The sequence below is a fragment of the Xenopus laevis genome, chromosome 2S, assembly GCF_017654675.1.
Source record: "Xenopus laevis strain J_2021 chromosome 2S, Xenopus_laevis_v10.1, whole genome shotgun sequence".
Taxonomy (NCBI): Eukaryota; Metazoa; Chordata; class Amphibia; order Anura; family Pipidae; genus Xenopus; species Xenopus laevis.
This window is the reverse complement of record NC_054374.1, coordinates 108,055,701-108,075,294: the sequence shown is the minus strand read 5'-3', so window position 1 is coordinate 108,075,294 and position 19,594 is coordinate 108,055,701. Positions and strand designations below refer to the sequence as shown.

Below are 19,594 nucleotides of genomic sequence, written 5' to 3'. Positions count from 1 at the left end.
CATGAAGATCACAGCATTTTTTTTCAGGTCCCTTAATCCCCTTAAAAGGCTTTTTTTTAACAACCTTCACAATACTGAGCTCTGAATCTAGTTTTACTGCCACTCAATCAAGATGTCACGAACCACAGCAGAAGGGTTGGTTTTTATGTGTACAACCCTCAGAAATGACATTAATCAATTAAAGATGGCATACAAAAATTATATTCAATATAATAATTAGAAATTACTGTAAGATCCTTCATTTTTGCTGCCCAAAAATGTAATTGATGTGACCAGCATTGCATGTAACTCAAGTGCTTTCTAATCTACTCCATAGTCTTTGATACAGTATTAATGGTAAAACCTAAAGAGTATAGACCAAAAAAGAATGCCCAAACACCTGCAAGTACTGTACATATATACAGAGGGTGTCAAATCTGGATACAAATAAGCAAGCCAGTAAATCAGGTGATCAGTTGCAATTTATGGCAGAAAGTTATTTTATATGCATACAGTTGTTAATAATTTGTTGCATTTGAAAATATGTAACACTGTTTAGCTACAGAAAATCCTAAAATTATAGACATTATATATTTTGCTTACTTTTTTTCCTTGTTCCCCTTTTGAACCAGGTAATCCATCAAGTCCCTGTGGACCGGGAAAACCAGCTTGACCAGGTGTACCTGGCATTCCTTGAAAACCTATAAAATTATAGGAAAAAATAAAGACGACCCACAAATGATGGTATTTGCCCAGTTTCATTATTTCCAATATAAGTATAAAATTTTACATTTGTCAGTTAAACAATTATTGTTTGGGAACAGGAACATTCTTTTTTTAAAAGAACCATAGATACTAAAAAATATAATATTGCTTCGCAATGGATTGTTTTTTCTTATCAGAAAATCAGGTCTGCACACTCACAAAAGTTTTCTTAGCCAGTTAAATGCAGCACTTCTACATTCATTGCTTAAGATTAGTTTCTAGGAACAGTTTCTAAATGAAATGTATACAATTGCTACAGTAAAGCAATAGGTATTTATAGCTAGCTTGTGCAAGCTACCTGATTTCAAATTTCAAAAGGATATTGCACAAAAGTAGAAGTTGTGTGATCACACCAAAATGAACACACCTTTGCAGGCCACTATAAAGTGATCACCTTGTGACTTGGTGTGAAAATCCGTATTCTGGTTCAATCCAAATTTATGGAAAGACAGCATTAGTACCTATTCTGGATTTACTTAGACAAACTTTTCATCAAGACAGAAATGGTGGAAATTAACCTTTTGTTTGATGTAATAGTCCTGGCTTTTTTGGGAAAAAAAGGTTTACATAATGATAGAAAAGCAATTTAAAAACAAAGTTAATATTATACTTGGGATCTTACTATAAGCCGTTTGGTTTGTAGTGTAAATTATATTAAACCTACCTTTTTCACCAGGAGGCCCAGGATATCCTACACCATGTAAGCCAACTTCGCCTTTCTCCCCCTGGGGTCCTGGTCTTCCAGGAGGTCCTGAAGATCCTTTTTCACCTGTTAGATGAATGATAAATTACTAACCATACATGTTCATATTTTCCTACACTGACCCTCCCATCATAAACTCATTCTACAGTACCTTGATCTCCTGGAAGGCCTGGAACTCCTGCACTTCCCATTGGTCCTGGTAGCCCAGTTTTAATAATAGCCTTTCCAGGTTCACCTTTAGCACCTGTGGAAAACACATTAAATATATAAATGTTAAAAAAATATATACAGTAAATGTGTAAAAATGTTTTGCTATTGTCTCAATGCAAGTCAATGCATGATTATTATAGAAACATTTTAATGGACAAATAAAGTTAAATAGTGAACTTTCTGTACTAATAGAGAAATTCAGCAGTCTTATAACAGTTAAGACTCAAATCTCCTTCGGGAATTGAGTACCCGTTCCAACAACATGAAGTACTAAATGCTATCAGAAATTTAAAACTGCACAAATCCCCAGGGCCAGATGGTTACACTGGGAAGTTCTATTAGGTTTTCTCCGCTCATTTGGCCCCCCTTTTCCTCAATTTTATAAACGAGATTGATGAGAACCACCCCTTAAATAAAGAAGCCTTGCTAGCTTATATCACGGTCATCCCTAAGATAGGTAAAGATATTACTCGTTGTGGTAATTATAGACCTATATCCTTACTGAATATTGATTTAAAACTATATACTAAAATTATAGCGCAGAGACTTAACCCACTTCTCCCTAGTTGGATACATGATGACCAAGTCGGTTTTATTAGGGGTAGAGAGGGCAAAGAGAACACCATGAAAATCCTTAATTTGATTAACTGAGCGAAGGTTCATCGAACGCCTTCTCTGCTCCTTTCCACTGATGCAGAGAAGGCGTTCGATAGAGTTAACTGGACATTTCTCAAATTAGTTTTAGAAGGCACTGGAATTGAGAAACCCTTCAGAGATAAAATTATGGCTGTCTACACATCACCGGCAGCAAAAATAAGGCTAAATGGCATCCTTTCGGATACGTTTGACATAAGAAATGGAACTCGCCAAGGTTGCCCATTATCCCCGTTGCTCTACGTCCTATGCATGGAACATTTATTGATAGCATTACGAAATAATCCAGATATCTCAGGTATGCTCGTTGACACGCAGGTATATAAACTTGCCGCATTTGCAGATGATCTGCTTTTAGTTATAACAAACCCGCATATTTCAATGCCCAATGCTTTAAAGGAGCTTGCGTTATATGGTGAGCTCTCAAATTATAAGATTAACATGACCAAATCTGAAGCCCTCCCCATATATATGCAGCAATCTGCGATTCACCAATTGAGAGCTAACTTTAAATTTCAATGGCAAGTGGACAAAATCAAATACCTGGGTGTCTATATACCACATGACTTAGATAAAGTGTATGCCTACAACTACAAATAAATCAGAATTGCTTTGGGTGATATCCTTGCAGCGTTTGTATAAATATGTATCTGCTCTCAACAGGGTGTCTGACTCCGTCCAGTCAGGGAATTTCACAGATCAATGAATAAAGCTTACCCTGGAGAACCTTCAAACAATTGTATTGTTTATTTTAATGTACACAAGTGTACATTAAAATAAACAATACAATTGTTTGAAGGTTCTCCAGGGTAAGCTTTATTCATTGGCCTACAACTACAAACCTATGGTTGATACTATATCCACCTTGTTAAAGGAATGGGACAAGACCCATTTTACTTGGTCGGGTAGAATATCTATTGTTAAAATGTCGATTTTACCAAAAATTTTATACCTGTTTCAAACCTTGCCTATTCTGATACCTAAAGGGTTTTTTACAACTCTGACTACTATTATCTGCAAATTTGTGTGGGCCAATAAACATCCTCGGATTAGTAGATCTATCTTGTATCAACCTAAAGGAAGGGGTGGTCTAAGCCTTCCGGACTTATACTCGTACTACCAAGCTTGTCTGTTAGCGAAACTGGTTGAACACTCTAATCCTCGCTCTGCAAAACAATGTAAATGTCTGGAAGATAAAGCGGCCAAATTCCCCGTCAATAATATTCTCTGGAATAAAGGGAAACATGTAGCCTTAAACCTGAAAGTTAATCCTCAATCGTTAGCCTTGGAATCGTTCTGGTTTTATTTTAACCAAAAGTATAGGCTCATCCCCTATCCTTCTCCATTAGCTGCTCTGAGTCAAAATCTGGATTTTATGCCGGGAATACTAGACAAGGGAATGGCATCAGCTTTTGGAGTACAAAATTTACAGTTAAAACATGTTCTCAAACCAGAAACTTATGAGTCCGTAATCAAGGAATCTGAAAGTACATGGGATGACAGGGACCAGTGGAGGTATTGTCAACTCCAACATTTTCTTCAATTGAACCCAATGCTCCAACGAGCCAACCGTTTATTGACAGAGTTCGAAACCCTTTGTGATAGGACAACTGTCCCACACCATTTAATATCAACGCTTTATAAATTGATAATGCAAAAGAAATATCCTATGTTACCGCATTTTACTAGAGCCTGGGAACTGGAACTACAGTTGAATATATCAGAGAGTGAATGGGAAAAAATTTTCAGGTTGCTGGCAAAATGCTCCATAAGTAACAGGTTTCAAGAAAATTCGTATAAGATATTGTCGCGATGGTATAGAACGCCTGTCAAATTATTTCAAATGCACTTGATACCGGACAATACATGCTGGAGGTGTCATGAGGAAGTGGGAACGGTATCTCATCTCTGTTTTTTTTGTGATAAGTTAAAGGTATTCTGGAATGATGTACAAATGGCATGTCGGGAGATTCTAGGTTACCAGGTAGATCTTACACCCCAACTACTACTGTTGTCCCACACTGACACCCCAGAACATTCATTCAAATATAGTTTGCTTAGTCAATTATTGCTAGCGGCAAAAATACTAATACCGAGACACTGGAGAGAAGCCGCTTCCCCGACCTTTGAGGAATGGATCACCAATGTCAAGGGTATTTACCTAATGGAGGAATTGACCTCCTACTTAGCAGTAAAGAAAGAAAACTTTATAATGACCTGGCAGCCCTGGATCTCTTACCTACATGCACATAAGAGTCTGTAATGTATCACTTATTTGCAAGATATTTGCCTCCAAGCTCCCCACCCCCCTCTTTTCTTCCCATCCTTTCCTTATCATCCTTATTACTGCAATATCTATTTTAACTTTCGTGTGCTTATTTTGAGAAAAGTGAGCTTGCAATTTCTGTAGTTTACAAACCTATGTAATAGTTTGATACGACACTTAAATGCATATCTATTGTAAACCTGTGTATTCTTTATGAATAAAGTTTTCTTGAAATACAAAAAAGACTCAAATCTGTCCACAGCATCTCACCATCTTGGATCTCACTAGGCCCTTTTTTCAGTGTCAGTGACATGCACATGCTCAATATGCTCTAAGCAGCTGTTATACAAACCTAAGGGGTTGTCGAAAATCAACATGCTAAAAATGGGTTACATTTGTCATAGTAGCTGATGCTACATAATGTTGTGCTACCATGTAATGCAGTGATCCCCAACCAATGGCTTGTGAGCAACATGTTGCTCTCCAATTTCTTGGATGTTTCTCCCATTGGCCTTTAAGCAGGTGCTTATTTTTGAATTCTTGGCTTGGAGGCAAGTTGCATAAAAACCAGGAGCACTGCATGGCAGAGCCTCCTGTAGGCTGCCAGTCTACACAGGGGCTACCAAATAGTCAATTACAGCCCATGTTTGCATGCTTATGTTGCTCTCCAACTTTTTCTACATTTGAATGTGGCTCACGGGTTAAAAAAAAGTTGGGGACTCCTGATGTAATGTAATTTTTTAAGTGATGAATAGCACCAACACAGTTTAAGCCAGGGTTGTCCAACCTGTGGCCCGAGGGCCGCATGCGGCTCAGGATGGACATGAATGTGTGAAGGAGAGAGAAAAGGAAGAGAAGGGAAAAAAAAAAAGAAATTTCATTAACCACCTCAGTCTGTCCTCTTGTTAGGAACAGGCTTACTATGCCAGGTTGTAACAATGTGGTAACCTATGGAGTAGGGAGGACTCTGCCCATTCCCAGTTAGTAATAATAATATAATAATAAGTCTGTTTAATATTCAGGTGCCCCATATTCCAATGTATAGCTCCATCTGGTTATCCAGCTGGTATTGTAGTTCTTCTCTGTGTATTTTCTTTAATTTTACAAATCAAAAGTGTTTATTTCATGAGTGGCCCCAGACAATTTTTCTTTTTCCAATGTGGCCCAGAGAAGCCAAAAGGTTGGACACCCCTGGTTTAAGCTCTTTTTTTTTTTTTAAGAGGAACCAGTTGTCAAGGCCAAACTAGCTAACTATTTGTAAATTGTTATATATGAATCCAAAGCATTCTCTTACCAGGTACACCAGGTATGCCTACAAATCCAGGAACGCCAGGTTCTCCTTTTTCACCTGGTGGTCCAGAAGGCCCTATGCCAGCTGGTCCTGGAAAGCCACGTTCCCCAGGGTTTCCAGGAGATCCTTTGTCACCAGGAAGTCCTTCTTCACCTTTTGCACCTATTGTTCCCTAAAAATAAGTACTAGTGCATTAGGTTATTTGATGCTATTTAAAAAAAATTGTGATCCCCAGTTTTTTAAATTGTACACTGTAGTTTAAATATGTGATATAAGAATATAGTGTGATATTAATGTTTGAAATTATACATAGTGTAAATTTAAAAAATAATGTGTTCATTATAATTGTTAATTTGAAGTTTAGAAATTGTGCACTATATGAAAGTTTTAAAAGTTCTTGTTGATACCCCCCAATTTTTTTTTTTACATATTTCAACACCTGCATTTAAAAACTTTGACGTAAAAAAATACTACCAAATAAGAATAAAACAAAATACTTTACTTGATTATTGTTGTGCATGGTATATCAACAAATGTCCAATTTACAAAGCTATTGATGTCAAAAATACAACAGTTCAGTTCAAGCTCTTGGGTGGTGTAGATTATACAAACTTACCGATACACCTTTTGGACCAGGCAGTCCTTGTTGTCCATCACTGCCCGGTCTTCCCTCTCTTCCAGGTGTTCCAGGCTGTCCAGGTATTCCTACATCTCCTTTATCCCCTTTTAGCCTTGGCTCAAAGTATACCTCCCCAGGTTCTCCTTTTGCACCAGGGCTTCCCATTAAACCTGGACTACCTTGAGGTCCCTGAAGGAAAACGATTGCAGGAGTCATTTAAAGTGTTTTCTTAAATGATTTGATTACATTGTAACCTAAGAGGACAATATACTACAGTATGCAGTGACAACTTTTCCTTGGTAGAAGTTTTGCCTTTTTTTAAGTTGTTTATTTTATGAAAGAAACACATTAATACAAATATTCTATACAGAGGTGAGATATATTTTCAAAGCAAAGAGTAGTAGACCAACAGCAATTATAAATGATGGTCTAAAATTTTCTAAATGCATTTTACCATATTACCCATATTGGAAGTTTATTGAAACAATCAACCACTTTTCAATTCAGTACTGTATAAAATCAGATCTTAATTCCCAGTCTTTAAACATCATGGCATGATGTCTTACAATGAGTTATTGTAGACGTATAATAAAGATAATATGCCCCATGGCAAATCCCTATGGCATTCTACTTATTAGACCACAATCACTGGTACCAAATGCATAAAGAAATTGCAAAACCTGCATAAGTTAAGTTAGTGAATATTTCCAGCCTTTCAGGGAGAAAGGGGCAAGTTTACTAACATTCTAGATAAATATCTGGAGAGATTTATGGAGATGTTGCCCATGGCAACCAATCAGCAATTAGATTTAAACAGCCGCCTATAAATTAGAAAACAAAAGCAAAGATCTGATTGGTTGCTATGGGCAAATCACCCAACATCCCCCTGCTTATGCAGGAAGAAGTGTCGGTCCCAAAGTCATTGTTGTTCATATATATTTAGGGGCAAATGTATCAAGGGTCGAATATCGAGGGTTAATTAACCCTCGATATTCGACTGGGGAATTAAAATCCTTCGACTTCGAATATCGAAGTCGAAGGATTTTGCGCAAATAGATCGATTAAATCCAAATACAACGATTAAATCCTTCGAATCGAACGATTCGAAGGATTTTAATCCAAAAAAAGATAGCCAAGCCTATGGGGACCTTCCCCATAGGCTAACATTGACTTCAGTAGCTTTTAGGTGGCGAACTAGGGGGTCGAAGTTTTTTCTTAAAGAGACAGTACTTCGACTGGTCGAATAGTCGAACGATTTTTAGTTGGAATCATTCGATTTGAAGTCGTAGTCGAAGTAGTCCATTCGATGGTCGAAGTAGCCAAAAAAAACACTTCGAAATTCGAAGTATTTTTTCTTCTATTCCTTCACTCGAACTTAATGAATGGGCCCCTTAGTGATGGATAAATAACTACAACAATTCCCAAATTTATCATGAGTGTTTTTTGAAAATGTAGAGTTAATCATGGTATTAGTGACCACGATAAGATACAATACTACTTCTATAGTTAAAGAAATTACTCACCGGCACTCCTGGTAACCCATCATAGCCTGGTTGACCTCTATCTCCTTTGATTCCTAGTACACCAGGAGCACCTTATAACAACAAAACATTTAAACACATTGTGAACTTACAAAAAGAAGGACTCATATTGTAACAATCACTGCAAGGCAATACAGGATCAAACAGAAGACCACCTAAACTATGTCTCTAAATCCTGCTGCTTTACAGTGCTTTGGTCATTTATTGTGGTGGTCAAATTCAGCCTTAGCCTGATTAAAATAATCATCCATACAATAAGCACAGTCTGTTTTGTTCAGTACTTAAAAGGGGAATTAAAACAGATTTCACATTCCCTTTGTATATTTAAAATCATTGTTTAATCTTGCTTGTCCTTGCCACAGTGAATATGGCTGTGCTTCAAAGCAAAATGTAATATTTTAAGTGCTTAAAGTGATACTGAAAATATTCATCTACATTAAAAGATGCCTATAGGTCATGTTAATTGTTTTTTGCTGGCAGTTCTGCTTTTGTAAGTAACTGTTACTTGAAGTCCCTAAACCTGACTGTTTTGCCAGCCTGACTGTCCCTTCTTAACCTGTCAGAGTTTCTAATGCTAACAGACTCCTGCTGCACAAATAAACCAGCTCCCTCATAGAGGAACACGGGGGTAAGAAAGGTAATGTAAAAGCATCAGGCAAATACTTTTATGGCACAATTATAAATAACATTCAAAGACAATGTTATTATAGATATAAAAAAGTTTATTTTCTGCTGTCAGTGTCACAAATCATAAACCTATATGTAAAGTCACACATTTTTCTCTGGACACTCCATGTCATATAAACGGGATAGCCTGGCCCCAGTGTTCCCATCAGAAGAACCCACCCAAAGCTTTAAAAGCTCAATCCCACTCCCAATCCGGTGTATTTTTGTCCTTCTGCTCCCATGGGAAACAAGTTCTCTTTTTAGCCTTAAGGGTAAGGCCACACTAAGCGATAGCGCGGCGATTTGACTCGCGGCGACTTTTCGCCGCGATTTTTAATCCGCAATCGCTGGCGAAACTTTGGCGCTGGCGTCTATGGGGAATCGCGCAAAATCGCCAGCGTAAAAACACACGCGGCGATCTTTTTTCTATTGTCGCTCGAAATCGCCTAGCGAGGCGATTTCGAGCGACAATAGAAAAAAGATCGCCGCGTGTGTTTTTACGCAGCGATTCCCCATAGACGCCAGCGCCAAAGTTTCGCCAGCGATTGCGGATTAAAAGTTGCGGCGAAAAGTCGCCGCGAGTCAAATCGCCGCGCTATCGCTTAGTGTGGCCTTACCCTAAGAAAGCATTAGAGCTTGCTGGAAAGCATCCTAGAGACTGGGGTCTTATGATTTTTGCGGATGGGAGAGGTAGGTGGCAGTTAGATATGGTATGTGGTATGAGGTTTCAGATTGCCCAACCCATTGGGGTGATGGGAACTCACTCCTGCTGGAGTCCCAGGGTTGCCCTGGTGGATTGGGGTTAGCAGACATCTCTAGAGGTAGGTATGTTTAGTTAGCAGCCTGACCCTTATGGCCTCCCTTTTTCCCTATAGTGGGGTATCATTTTCTTCTTTAAATGTAGAAATGTAGGTGTCTGAGCCAACTGCCTCTCTAACAAGTCTTTTCCAAGGTTGAGGTAAAGTTAAAGAAAAAGCTACTTGTGCTTATATTCGGCTAGCAGTTAGAAGATTTGAGTGCCATCCTGATTTCCAGAGTCTATTTATTCTTAGAATGGATGGGTCAGTGTGAGCATACTTCCCAAATGTCCCGATTTCTACCGGACAGTTCATCCCGCAGTCCCGGATTTCTCCTGCACTGATGCCAGAAATAGATACAAAGTTCTAAAACTTAATTAAAATAGGAGTCATTTTGGCAGAGAGCCCAGAACACTAAACACCTGCTCTTAGATACATTTGTAACAATTTAAGATAAGCCAAGATACATTTGTAACTATTTAAGATAAACAAGACTCTTGGGGAAACTGACACAGCTTAAAGGGCGATTTCAGCTTCATAAGCAAAACTGTTCTAACATAAAACATTGCACTAAAATTCCCAGTAATGTGTTGAAACTTTCATAACCTGACAAATTTTGTAAAATAGACATGGTTATTAGGTATTGCCATAAAGTGGGTGAGGTGAAAAATTTTTGATGCGCTATGCGCTGCACAACTTTTTGTTCCCTCTTTATGTTTTTCAAATGTTAGGGGGTATGTGTAAGCAATGTGTATGGAATGCTTGTCTGTGTATACTTGAGTGGTGCAAATGTCTGTCGAATATCGAAGTTGAAGGATTTTTAGCGTATTCAATTGATCGAATGATCGAATAGAAATCGTTCAATCAAATGATTAAATCGTTTGAATTGAATGATTCGAACGATTTTTAGTGATCGATCATAGGATTTCTATTCGATCAAAAAAACTTAGAACAGTGCTGTGAAAGGTCCCCATAGGCTAACATTTTACTTCAATTATGAAATGGTCGAATATTCGAACGATTTTACTTCAAATCGAAGTCGTAATAAATTCGAAGTTGTAGTATCCTATTCGATGGTCGAAGTATCCAAAAAATTACTTCGAAATTCAAACTTTTTTAACTTTTTTTAACAATTCACTCGAGCTTAGTAAATCTGCCCCATAGTGATGAACAAATCTGCCACATTATGCTTTGCAGAAAAGTTTGCGAAACTCTGAAAAATTTGTGAAACTAATTGAAGTCAGTAGGCAGCAAAAAATATTTATGCTTGATTTTTTTTTTTTTACTTGCAAAAATGTTTTCTCACTCCAAATTTGTCTTTAAAATCCAAATCCATTTTTATTGTGGCAACCTTTTTGTCTTGGTGACTTTTTTGTACCATCGACATTTTTCACAGCAGAGTTTCCAGTATTTTCTAATCAATTGTCTCAGTTGTCTCTAGCATTATTACATTGATTAGTCACTGTGTCCGACTTTGCACTTCCTAATTGGGGGACTCAGTTTGGAGTAGGCCAAATAGATATTTGGTCTAGGCCCAATATACAGGCTATGAAGACTTTGTTCTGACCAAGTCACATCCTTGTGGCTTCCTTGTAAGGGGACTGTATTTTGGCAAAGGATATGCATGTCTGCGTGTATATCTGTTACAATGCCCATTACAGATGTCATGCAGATCCTTCAGTACTATCCAAACTGATTTGGCTGGATCATGGGAAATTGGACCTAAGCTGCTAAAAGCTACTGAGTACTTCATATTACAGGAATCGCATGCTCACAGTGGAAGTCTCAGTGATCTTTTCATTGATAGGGTGTGGTGGGGACCCTGCAGGATTTCTGTCATATGCACTCACCTTGATCTCCAGGAGGTCCTTGAGGACCTGGTGGTCCAGGAAGTCCTGGTGGAACTAAATCGCATGAAGGACATGCGTCACCTTTATCACCTGAAACATAATTAAGAAAAATTGCAGATTTCGAAATCGTATATATACTATGCAAATTGTAAATGCTAAAAATTACGGTTTTCTACAATTTTAATTTTATATTGTTTCAGTAGTTTTCATCATTCACAACACTTCCCTGACTGTCAAGCTGCATCTATTTTTACCACTCGCTAAACTATTTATTAAATCATAAATCAAACCCATGGTTTTTACAACTGCAGGGTAAAGCAAATTATATTCAAATTAATACGAATCTTCATTTTTCTAGATTAATGTTTGCTTGTTGACACTTGTGCAACCAACAAATTGTAAAGCACCCTTAAAAAAATTGTAATAACTCAAACATAGCTAATAGGCATGGGATTTATTATTTGGTATGCTGTGGTTTGTTTAGACTAGAAATTCTATAATTTGGATTAATGTACTGTACCACTAGGGCTATTGCACTGTTTTTATTGCAGAGAAAAAAGAAATTGTGAATAAAATAAGAATTGTTTGCTTCAATTGGACTCTACAGAACATAGCATTCCTGTATTTCAGAGCTTTCTGGATAATGGGTTTCCAGATAATAAATTCGCTACTCATACCACCACCCAACACTTGGTGGTGAGTGACTGTATATGAAGTCTGTAGCTCTACTTATGTTACTGTATTGTTTGGATTTGTTCTTTGCAAACATTAACAATATCCAGGCCCAGATTTGTAGCTAGGCCACAAAGGCCTCGGACTAGGGTCGCAGCATGCCACCCACCCACATCCTAATAGGCACTGGAAACCGTAGCTCTCCAGTGAACCAATGTGTGTGATTGCGTGCTCGCAGGGGGGCGGGGGCGGTGCACGTAACCAGGTGGGCATTAGGACCTGGAGGCCTAGGGGCACCAAAGGAGTAAATCCGGGCCTGACAATATCCATTTTAGTAGAGGGGTCATTGTGCATATACCATTACATTCCCAAGGTAACTGAGATGTATATTTTTAGAAAAAACATTCACTGCACATGTACATCCTTAAACAGTGGGGAAACTGGTCTTTACCAGAACATTATACCTTTCTGCCCTCTCTCCCCTTGGAATCCATTTTGTCCAGGATTTCCAGGTAATCCAGGCTCTCCCGGCTGCCCAGTTACACATTCTAGGCTTGTATCTGTGAAAACAATAGTTATAGGTTATAATAACATTTTCTTCAACAACCAGGGAGGTAAAATACAGTCAGTTTAGTGGTATTGGGGAGATTAATATACTATCTCTGTTTTGAAATCTGTTCATGGCTACAGGGTCGGACTGGATTGGCAGGACACTGGGAAAAACCCTTGTAACATTAAGGTTACTTAAGAAATGGGTGTTTGTTAAATTTAACAACATACATTTTCTCATAAATCAGTATTTAAGTAATATTTTCCATGGAAGCGAATGCTAACAGCTTTTATGGATGTCGATCATAATGGGAAATCATGAGTAAAAGTAGACATTGCATTAGTAAAGTATGGGCACTTCTGATCTAGAAACCGTACCAGACCTAAGTGGCCAGACCCTCGGAGAGGTTGGTACAGTTATGGCTAGCTAGTGGCAATAGTGGGTTAAAGTTAGAGCACAGACAGCCTGTTGTCCCAACAAAGAGCAATAGTTGGGCTAGTGCCTCTGTGTACCAGAGTGTTCAGGTGTCGGTTAGTGGGTAGCCTACGTGAGAAGCTTGGGCATTACATGTGAGGTTGCAGCACAGAGTAGGGGGTAAGAGTTCCTTATGAAAAAGGGGGCCCCTGAACAGCTAATGACACTCCAGTCAGTGTATCCTACATGACGTGCCCTGGAGGCTTCAGAGGGGTGAACGCTGTAGTGTGTGAGTAACAAGAATTGTTTGATTAGAATCTTTGTCGGAAATCAGAGCCCCAGTCTGAACTGTTCGCTGTTTCCCTGCAAGAGACTGTACAACAATAAAAGTGTTTGCGTTCATCGCACTTATTGTGAAAGGATATTTTTATGGCAGCAAAGGCCTAATATATGAACATCTTAGTGGCATGTGCTCACTAGCCACAAGTGGCCCTGTTACATATGTATATAATAAATGCTTTTCTTTACCTATTTCACCTGGTAAACCAGGTAATCCAGGAGGACCAGGCAACCCATCTTTGCCTTTTGGCCCTTGAAGAGCTAACCCTGGCAATCCATGTTCTCCCTTTTCACCTCTCTCACCAGGAAAACCTGGTAGCCCAGTAGATCCAGCAACAGGAAGCCCTATAAATGAAAGAATTGAATGAAAGTGAAAGTTTACCTTAGATCAAATATGCATAACCTTTGACCTGTCTACCAATTAAGGGTAATTGGTGCAAAATGCATTTGATAATAGTATGGTCAGGAAATACATACCACTAATACAGGGGTGAACTTGTACAGGGGTGGTAATGAATTCTCAGTACAGACAGAGAGGACCAGAATACTTTTATGTGGCTTTGGATGTACATGACACATTGATAGGTTTTTATTTATTAACATTTAACATGTTTAGACATTTTGTCATGTAGTATGATTTTTGTACAATGAATTACTTATCCAGCTCACTGATCATATATGTTTGTGTATAAATATTTACAAATAGTTACCTTTTGCCTTGAAAACAAATAAACAGATATTAAGACTATGTACAACTTTATAAAAAAAGAAAATTAAATTAAATGACCTATGCTTGATAACTCTGCATAAGATGCATCCAATTTTAGTCCCAAAACACACTGGCATCTTTTACTTGTATTTTATTTATTAAGGTTCCCTGGACTTGTGTAATGTAATGTATTTGCTGCAACATATACGTCCATGTAACGTTATCATTTCCCGCTGTATGCACATTAGGCAACTCTAGTGCATCTTCGATTTGATTGCCGAAATAATGCTAGAGAAAATTATCATAGCAGGCTGGGTAGGTGCATTGCTGCTTTTTAAAAGTTGCAAGCATTTCTGGACCTGAGTAGCTTTGTGAACAGTGTGAATGTATGTTGAATTTATGTATATATGTTTTTACCACTTTACAAGTAGTTCTAGCATCTGTAAAGCTATGATACAGATCACAAATTCTCCCTCTCAACAGAAATGTATATATATATATATATATATATATATATATATATATATATATATATATATATATATATATATATATATATATATATATATATATATATATATATATATATATATATATATATATATATATATATATATATATATATATATATATATATATATATATATACAGCGCCGATTCTAATGAAGAAGCCGCCTGAGGCGGCTCCTTAAATGCCGCCCCTCCCCTCGCAGAAACACTAGTGCGGAGAGCGCAACTGCGCTCTCTCGCACTAGTAAAGCCGAATTTCCGGTTTCAAAACCGGAAATTCGGCTCTTTAAAGTGACAGGAGCGGCTTTTTGCCACCCCTGGAAACTTATCTGGCGCTGCCGCCTGAGGCGAGCGCCTCAGCTCGCCTCATTGGCGGAGCGCACCTGTATATATATATATATATATATATATATATATATATATATATATATATATATATATATATATATATATAAATATATATATATAAAAATAAAATATTATCTTGCTTTATGTTGTGTTTAAAGTTTTGCTGTTAAATTAATATTACAATCCTTTATACATGTAGTAAATTAAATCTTATATTATTACTGTATTGTACAATTTTTACCTGGAGATCCTTGTAAGCCTGGCACTCCCTGAGCACCTAAAATAAAAGGAAAATCATCAAAAATAAGAAAAGCAATGCAATTATACAGTAAAACAGGGTGCATTCCATAAGAACAAATATTTATACATAAGGTATAACATGTGCACCTAGATAAGTGACTACTGACTAGATAAGTTATGTTTGGATGTGCTTTAGACTACATTGGTTGAGAATATATACACCACAAAGACAAAACTTTCAACATAATTTAAATTGGGTTTGTATACAGCATAGGGCTCATTTATATCTGCAAGTGCAGTGAGTAAAGTGCATTTTCAAATATAATCATGTTTTTGTGAAGTTTGGCATTAAAGGCTTTCATGGTTTTTTCACTTAATGAATTTAAAATGTTTAGAGTTTTTTAGAAATATAGGAAAACCACTGATATTTCATGATTTGTGAAAAAAAAAAATATCACAATTTGATTGTAAGTAAATGAACCCCTATAATAAGGGTTGTCTATGGATCTATTTTAGGTGGATCTTCTGTTTTAGGTGTACATTCCACAGTTACTTATACTTACTTATTTAACAGCTCAAGATAATTTCAAAGTAGCTTGAATGTAGTTACCTTTAAGACCCCTTTCTCCTTTTTGTCCAGGAAAACCAGGTAGTCCACGATCTCCTTTTTCACATACTGCTGTATCGTCATCTGTAATTACCTATATACATAATTAAAAGATAAAGAAAATATTACGCCAAACGAATGTAGGTTATTAATAGGTGACAAAACACTGCGCTACTAGTAGCAGCTACTTGTCCTAGCTACAAAAATAGACAATGCTGATAATTTACTAATAACTGTTGCTTCATGTGTTTTATCAGAAGCAATTCTCAGCATTGTCTATAGCAGAGTATTTTCTGGTGCTTTATAGCAGTGACAAGTAGCTGCTGCTAGTAGATCTGTGAGTCTTCACCCTTAATCTTCACTCTCATTGCTGCATGTATATTAATTTTGGGATGTACATTTTCAGGAGAATTTCACCCAGGAGTGGATATAGCATATTACTTACAAGCAATGCATTATAACTAGAGCATATTTAAAGAAATAATGAAAGAAAACATTAAAATATTTAATTTACAGTATATGAATTGAAAGGGTGTTTGGGATGGCATTTTCTTTCATAAAACAAACAGTTTTTGGGTTGAGATTCACTTTAGATTTTCTTCTAGTCTCTAAATATGAATTGAATTATTCAGAAATAGTTTTTTTCTTACAATTCCTGGAGGCCCCTGTGGTCCAATTTCACCCTTGTCTCCCTAAAAAGAAAAGAAACCCGGAAAGTTAACTTGCAGTATCATCTGCAAGAACAAGGCACCTATGTTTATTTACTTCAGTTTCACATTAATATTATATACTGTATTATTATATTAATAAGTATAATCCAAAATACAAAAAAAAGTAATAGGATTGAAATAGAAAATAAATGAAAAATTTGAAAAGTTTGAAACTGGAGTACCCATAACTGATACACTCCCACAGGTATGGGATACACATTAACTGTTTACATATTTATATACACATTTACTCACACATGAATGTGATCTGACCAGGCAGACTTTATTTTAGCAGCTGTGCTCACCTGTAACCAATAGACCTTTTCAGGTGCCAGGTGCTAAACAGTCTATAAGATCCCCTGCTCAGGGTCAAAAATATCAGAGAAGTCCAAGGAAACTGTAGCACACTGGTCCACTTTGTAGTGCAAAGAAAGTGCTTTTATTGGCTCAAAGTAGACATCAAAGTTTGGCAACATTTTGGCCCACACTGGGCCCTTTATCAAGCCTAAACTTACACACTGAGTACTTTGTTAAATAGCTAACAAAAAGGGGGTGGAGGAAGGGAGGAAATGGGAGGTGACCACAAGGTTTAAGGGTAAATTGAAACACACATCTAATATGTATACAGAACAACTGAATATAAACAATTCATTAATTAAAAGTACTTGTATCTTCATAGAAACAGAGTGAAGTCCATGAGTGTAGTAAAAGTCCATAAAATACATATAAGTGTAGTAAAAATCCATAAATTGCATATATAAGAAAATAGTGTAAAAAGTGTAAAAAATAATTAATTTGTATCATTTGATTATAAACATTCAGATCACCTCAGTGCTTATTATACAGATAAAAAAGATTTTTTACATTTTTGATACTGAATGAATGAACTGAGGCGCGATTAAGGTACCTCTACTGCATACTTTACCCATTTTCTCTCTCTATTATTTCTCGGGTTATGCAGATGATGGTACCCACACTCAGATTCTTCATTCAATAGCCTACTGGTAAATAAACATTCCTGGGGTATAATCCTTGTTCAGACCTCTCAGCCACACTGTAACTAGTCAGTGGATCCACTGCATTTCTAGCTTTTGTAGTGCCAGTAATCTTTTACCCCCTCTCCTTAGAGCTGGAACTGAATCAGTTATCGGAAATTTTAATTGGCTCAATGAATGACCTGCTGCTCAAAAGTGTGCCGGCGCTGGTAAAGAGGTTTGTCTCATACGGATGGTGGATTTGTGTTTTGAAATGGGATCTTTGATCTCTTGAGTAGTTTCACCTATGTATAACAGGCCGCAAGGGCATTTCAATAAATAAGTATTGTTTTATATTGTATTGCTTGCTGGGGTGTGGATGATTAAAAGAACTCCCTTTAATTTTTGAATTGCACTGACAACAATGCAAGCAGGGAAAGGTCCCAAATGTGGGTTTCTGTTAAAAAAAAAAAAAAAGATACTTTTGTGGTTTTTGACTTTCAACATCATCTTTAACCAAACGGTCTTTTAGATTTTTGGCCCTTTTGTAGGTCAATATTGGGGGTGACTGAAAGCTGGGGACCTCTGTTAGACATGATTGCAGAATATGCCAATGTTTATGTATAATGTTCTCAAATTGTTTACTTGAAACGACTGACAAATACCAATTTATTGTTTTCCTTATTTCTTATCGGCTCCTACTAAGTAGTTCTTGTCTAGTATATTGTTGTAACTTCTCAAGATTATCCTGGGTTGCTGAACTGGTCCATCATTTCATTAAGGTTGTCATCACACTCCTTTGGGTCACTCACAATGCATTTCATTTTTGTGAATTGGGAGAATGGGAGAGAATTTCTAAGTGCATCTGGATGGAAGCTGTCAAAGTGTAACAGATTGTTATTGTCAGTAGCCTTCCTATATAACTCGATTTTAAGTATACTACCATCTTTTATAATTTGTACATCTAGAAAAGGAATACGGGTTATATTGGAATTGTGAATTTTAATGTCTCTTCCACGTTATTCAAAAATGAATGGAAGGTAGTTAAGCTCTCATGGTCACCATCCCAGAGCAGAAGCAGGTCGTCAATATACCATAAATACAGGATACAATGAGAGCTAAATATGGGATTTTTGTATATTAAAGTGTCTTCCTTATAAGTGTCTTTATTTACCAGTGGGCTATTGAATGAACAATCTGAGTGTGGGTACCATCATTTCATTAACCGAGAAATAATAGAGAGAGAAAATGGGTAAAGTATGCAGTAGAGTCGCACATCAGTTCAATCATTCATTATCAAAAATGTAAAAAAATCTTTAACTTTATAACTTTATAATAAGCACTTTGAGGTGATCTAAATCTTTATAATCAAATGATACAAATGAATTATTTTTTACACTTTTCACACTATTTTCCTATATATGCAATTTATGGACTTTAACTACACTCATGGACTTCACTCTGTCTCTATGAAGACACAAGGACTTTTAATTAATGAATGGTTTATATTCAGTTGTTCTATATACATATTAGAGGTGTGTTTCAATTTACCCTTAAACCCCTCCTTGTGGTCACCTCCCATTTCCTCCCTTCCTCCACCCCTTTTTGTTAGCTATTTAACACAGTACTCAGTGTGTAAGTTTAGGCTTGATAAAGGGCCCAGTGTGGCCCGAAACATTGCCAAACTTTGATGTCTACTTTGAGCCAATAAAAAACACTTTCTTTGCACTACAAATTGGACCAGTGTGCTACAGTTTCCTTGGACTTCTTTCATTACAGCCCATAGGACCCTTAACAACCTACACCTGAATATTGTATCCCCTAACTAGTGCACAATTGCCCGGGGTACTAGCCCACACACTACCTCCTTGTTGGGGCAAATGGCTGCTCTTGTTAGCTAGAAACCTGTATCTCACCTCTGAGATGATCCTTGCAATAGAGGCTAGAGAAAGCGCCCAGCTCAGACACTCCCTTTTATAGATTCCTGAAGGGGAATATCCCTACAGACCAATCTTATAGGTTGCTGGCTTAATAAGGTATTGCCTAACTATGTAGACTGAGATAAAAATATGTTTCACCTCCGTAAAAGGGAATGTCAACAAAAAAAACATGTTTTTGCCTATTAAAAGAAAACATAATTATATTTAGTATATTGTATATATGTAGTATATTACAAATTT

The 19,594-nt window shown here is 37.0% G+C and overlaps 1 protein-coding gene across 1 annotated transcript in view; it reads right to left on the bottom strand.

The window, feature by feature from the left end:
* LOC108709739 (collagen alpha-1(IV) chain-like) overlaps positions 1-19,594 on the bottom strand; it is a 110,807-nt gene that overhangs the window by 27,827 nt on the left and 63,386 nt on the right. Inside the window, exons 18-29 of the mRNA XM_041584255.1 lie at positions 16,381-16,422; positions 15,734-15,824; positions 15,125-15,160; positions 13,506-13,661; positions 12,478-12,573; positions 11,342-11,431; positions 8,011-8,081; positions 6,485-6,676; positions 5,872-6,040; positions 1,599-1,691; positions 1,409-1,513; positions 583-680 (exon numbers count right to left, since the gene is read on the bottom strand). Of these exons, the coding sequence (XP_041440189.1) occupies positions 583-680; positions 1,409-1,513; positions 1,599-1,691; positions 5,872-6,040; positions 6,485-6,676; positions 8,011-8,081; positions 11,342-11,431; positions 12,478-12,573; positions 13,506-13,661; positions 15,125-15,160; positions 15,734-15,824; positions 16,381-16,422 (1,239 nt within the window). The remainder of the gene's footprint in view (positions 1-582; positions 681-1,408; positions 1,514-1,598; positions 1,692-5,871; positions 6,041-6,484; positions 6,677-8,010; positions 8,082-11,341; positions 11,432-12,477; positions 12,574-13,505; positions 13,662-15,124; positions 15,161-15,733; positions 15,825-16,380; positions 16,423-19,594) is intronic.